We start from the raw sequence: 5,600 nt of genomic DNA, 5'->3' as shown, positions 1-5,600 counted from the left end.
TAATACCACCATACATAGTAATACCACCATACATAATAATACCACCATACGTAATAATACCACCATACATAATAATACCACCATACATAATAATACCACCATACATAATAATACCGCCATACATAATAATACCACCATACGTAATAATACCACCATACGTAATAATACCGCCATACATAATAATACCACCATACATAATAATACCGCCATACATAATAATACCACCATACGTAATAATACCACCATACGTAATAATACCGCCATACATAATAATACCACCATACATAATAATACCGCCATACATAATAATACCACCATACATAATAATGCCACCATACGTAATAATACCACCAAACATAATAATACCACCATACATAATAATACCACCAGACATAATAATACCACCATACATAATAATACCGCCATACATAATAATACCACCATACATAATAATACCACCATACATAATAATACCACCATACATAATAATACCGCCATACATAATAATACCGCCATACATAATAATACCACCATACATAATAATACCGCCATACATAATAATACCACCATACATAATAATACCACCAGACGTAATAATACCACCATACATAATAATACCGCCATACATAATAATACCATACATAATAATACCACCATACATAATAATACCATACATAATAATACCACCATACATAATAATACCACCATACATAATAATACCACCATACATAATAATACCACCATACGTAATAATACCACCATACATAGTAATACCACCATACATAATAATACCACCAGACGTAATAATACCACCATACATAATAATACCACCAGACGTAATAATACCACCATACATTATAATACCGCCATACATAATAATACCATACATAATAATACCACCATACATAATAATACCACCATACATAATAATACCACCATACATAATAATACCACCATACATAATAATACCACCATACGTAATAATACCACCATACATAATAATACCACCAGACGTAATAATACCACCATACATAATAATACCACCAGACGTAATAATACCACCATACATAATAATACCACCATACATAATAATACCACCATACATAATAATACCATACATAATAATACCACCATACATAATAATACCACCATACATAATAATACCACCATACATAATAATACCACCATACATAATAATACCACCATACATAATAATACCACCGTACATAATAATACCACCATACATAATAATACCACCATACATAATAATACCACCAAACATAATAATACCACCATACATAATAATACCACCATACATAATAATACCACCATACATAGTAATACCACCATACATAATAATACCACCAGACGTAATAATACCACCATACATAATAATACCACCAGACGTAATAATACCACCATACATAATAATACCACCAAACATAATAATACCACCATACATAATAATACCACCATACATAATAATACCACCATACATAATAATACCACCAGACGTAATAATACCACCATACATAATAATACCACCAGACGTAATAATACCACCATACATAATAATACCGCCATACATAATAATACCATACATAATAATACCACCATACATAATAATACCACCATACATAATAATACCACCATACATAATAATACCACCATACATAATAATACCACCATACGTAATAATACCACCATACATAATAATGCCACCATACATAATAATACCACCAGACGTAATAATACCACCATACATAATAATACCACCAGACGTAATAATACCACCATACATAATAATACCACCAAACATAATAATACCACCATACATAATAATACCACCATACATAATAATACCACCATACATAATAATACCACCATACATAATAATACCACCAGACGTAATAATACCACCATACATAATAATACCACCATACATAATAATACCACCATACATAATAATACCACCATACATAATAATACCACCATACATAATAATACCACCATACATAATAATACCACCAGACGTAATAATACCACCATACATAATAATACCACCAAACATAATAATACCACCAAACATAATAATACCACCATACATAGTAATACCACCATACATAATAATACCACCATACATAATAATACCACCATACATAATAATACCACCATACATAGTAATACCACCATACATAATAATACCACCAGACGTAATAATACCACCATACATAATAATACCACCAGACGTAATAATACCACCATACATAATAATACCACCAAACATAATAATACCACCATACATAATAATACCACCATACATAATAATACCACCATACATAATAATACCACCAAACATAATAATACCACCATACATAGTAATACCACCATACATAATAATACCACCAGACGTAATAATACCACCATACATAATAATACCACCAGACGTAATAATACCACCATACATAATAATACCGCCATACATAATAATACCATACATAATAATACCACCAGACGTAATAATACCACCATACATAATAATACCGCCATACATAATAATACCACCATACATAATAATACCACCAAACATAATAGTACCATTGTAAGTCAACATATGTTTGGGCTTCCACATTGTTGTAGTTGTTTCCTGGGCAGATACGGAACCAGTGTTGAAGTCTCCTACATGACATAATCTGTTTAAGTTTTCTAGATACATATCTACATGACATACTCTGTGTTGCAGCCAGGAGCGAGACGGAAGCACAGAGACCTGGACCTACACAGATGTCTGATGTACCTGGTAGGTGGGAGGGTATGGTGGACCAGATGCGATAGTCGCTAGTTCCACTGTGTATACATGGTATCAAGTTGTCACATCTGTCAGAATTTTGTGTACTTTCTAAACACAATCCCGGTGTCATTTACCGGAAAACTGTATGGCTTTTAGAAACTACCCCTTCACAATTTCTAGTCTGTACAATGGGTTTGTTGATATATATCTCTTATACTAATTATTTATAATCTGATATCTTCGATCATACTTATAATTTAGATATCAACGATGCGAATGTAATGTAATGTAATGTAATGTAACGTAATATGCTCATTCAAAGCCTCATGTTTGTCTTCACAGCCACGAGCAGGGACACACGGAAGTCTGGGTCCCCCTCAAGACCTGAGACACGAGGTGGGTGGAGATAATGACACGCGTGTAGTTAGTGGACAGACAACACACAGGACTGTCAGTTAACATTCTAATCATGTAGATGACTAATGTGTGAAAAACATCAACTAATTGTTCTCATTCCCTGACAGTTTCTTGTCAGCCATGATACATGTATAGATTATGTATCAAGAGTTTTGTATCATCAGTGTAAGATGTGAACAACGTAGCTGTAAGATAAAGATGTCCGACCTGTGTACAGAGTTTACTTCGTGTTACAGCGACACCGACTACCGCACGTAGAGACACCCGGGCAGACGCCGACCTCCTCCGTGCCGCCTGCTGGAAGGGGAAACTGGAGGAGGTGAAGCGGATCCTGGACACAGGTCGGGCTGACGTCAACGGTAGACGTGGAGTCGGGATGACGCCGGTGATGGCGGCAGCACGTGGGGGACACAGAGATGTGGTGGAGCTGCTTGTGAGTCGAGGTGCTGATGTGTCACTGGTGGACGGTGTCGGTGACAACATCCTTCACTACGCCTGTGAGGGAAGAGACAGGACGACGGTGGGGTTTGTGCTGTCTCTGGACGCGGTGGACGTCAACAGTAGAGGTGACGTCGGGATGACGCCGGTGATGAGGGCAGCACGATGGAGACACAGAGATATGGTGGAGCTGCTTGTGAGTCGAGGTGCTGATGTGTCACTGGTGGACGATGACGGTAACAGCATCCTTCACTACGCCTGTATGGGAGGAGACAGGACGACGGTGGAGTTTGTGCTGTCTCTGGACGCGGTGGACGTCAACGCCAGGAACAGCATCGGGGAGACCGCCGCCGACTTGGCGAGACGCTGGGGACATCGTCAGCTGTCGGATCTCCTGGTGTCACGTGGTGCACTGCAGTGAAGTGACGGTAGTGTTGATGTAGACAATGATGGGGGACATGTCGTTACTGACGCTGTCGAGGTCTGTGCCGTTCACGTCGTCGCGTTGTTTATAATTCTTTATCAAGGTGAGAATATTTGTTGTGTTTTAGGAAAAATAAAATTTGTTGAGAATATTTTCAGACATTTTGTTGTTTATGGAACTTTACAGAATCAGGTAAGGACATTGTTGACTGTAAATCTTGATGATATGTCGTTGGTATATGAACCCTGCATCTCGTGATGTAATTCTGTTTTAATCATGTGTCATAATTTCCTCGTTAATCGTGAAACACACAACAACAAAATGTTTGTTTACATCTCGCTGCACTCTGTGACCTCAGACTGTGCCGAGGTGGTGCCAAATGCAGTGACGTCACACTACTGATGACGTCACGATATTGTGGTCAAGACACCTACGTGTCTGTGCCTAGTGTTACATTACCGCACACTGCTTGCTTGATGTCATGGGCACCGTGGCGAGCCACCTCCTCGTGGTGGGTGCTGGGTAACGCCAAGAGCTCGCCAACACCCCCGTAGTGGACCCGGGGGCATATTTGGTCCACCAACCCGTTTGCCGTGGGTTGCGGCCCTGTGTCGGCGGAGGGGTCTGCAATAGGGGACTGCAATCGTGCTCCTGTTGCTCAGTACACCACTTTGGCCCTGACTTCGCCCAGACGGGTGGTCGAATGGGCCCGGTTCGACCAATCGGCTGGTCATGCCAAGCCCTGTGCATGGAGTATTGTTATATTTTTCAATGCACACATGTCATTTAGAATTGTTATAACTTTGGACTTGGCTATATTATCTAAAACATTTTTGATTTTGACATATGTTGTTCTGAAATTTGCCTAGAGTCCTATGCCAGAAGGCGGTGGCTCATGGGCCAATCTGGTGGAACTATTAATCTTTTAAGTTTTCTGCTGGAGTATATCATCCGGGTATCCTTGGTGCTGCAAGCTGGAGATCCGCTTGTTTTTAGCATTGTCCTTGTGATACTCTGTGGTGGGTGGGGAGCTCGGATGATGAAATCTCAACCCTAAATATGGCTTATGAAATCCCCACAAAAAAAACCAAACGTCCTCTTGAAAATGATGTTGATGATAATGACCTTCGACCGTCCAGATCAACTGAGTTTTGGCCACGCTTTCTTGTGATCGAATCTGCTGATAAAATGCCTCTAAAATTGAACCCGTTCGTTGTTGCCAAAGGCATTCAAGGTATTGCCGGGGAAGTTAAGAACATTAAACGGTTACGTTCAGGTGCACTGCGGGTTGAGTGTGGGAAACGGCAGCAGTCAGTCAATTTGATGAGCATAGAATCGTTTGTTGGAATTCCTGTTACTGTATCTGCTCATAAGACGTTAAACACGAGCAAAGGAATCATCAGAGACCGTGATCGGTTGTTTTCTGACATGACAGAACTTGACATCATGACTGAAATGAAAGATCAAGGTGTACTCGACGTCAAACGCTTTTCAGTCCGTAAAAACTATGAAAGTGTTCCAACCAATACT

The 5,600-nt window shown here is 39.2% G+C and overlaps 1 protein-coding gene across 1 annotated transcript; it reads left to right on the top strand.

Annotated features, from left to right (window-relative positions):
• The first annotated feature begins 3,124 nt into the window (after positions 1-3,124).
• LOC137282165 (histone-lysine N-methyltransferase EHMT2-like) lies at positions 3,125-4,067 on the top strand. Its single transcript, XM_067813893.1, has 2 exons — positions 3,125-3,187; positions 3,445-4,067. Exon 2 carries the CDS (start codon positions 3,585-3,587, stop codon positions 4,065-4,067), a length of 483 nt encoding a protein of 160 aa, XP_067669994.1. The 5' UTR covers positions 3,125-3,187; positions 3,445-3,584.
• Positions 4,068-5,600: the final 1,533 nt, after the last annotated feature.

The sequence above is a fragment of the Haliotis asinina genome, chromosome 4, assembly GCF_037392515.1.
Source record: "Haliotis asinina isolate JCU_RB_2024 chromosome 4, JCU_Hal_asi_v2, whole genome shotgun sequence".
Classification (NCBI taxonomy): domain Eukaryota; kingdom Metazoa; phylum Mollusca; class Gastropoda; order Lepetellida; family Haliotidae; genus Haliotis; species Haliotis asinina.
Note: the sequence above shows the minus strand (reverse complement) of the source record. Positions and strands in the feature narration are given on the sequence as shown.

Bases quoted from the DNA above. Each gene is read 5' to 3' on its own strand.
- LOC137282165 (XM_067813893.1), top strand. From the start codon at position 3,585: ATGACGCCGGTGATGGCGGCAGCACGTGGGGGACACAGAGATGTGGTG.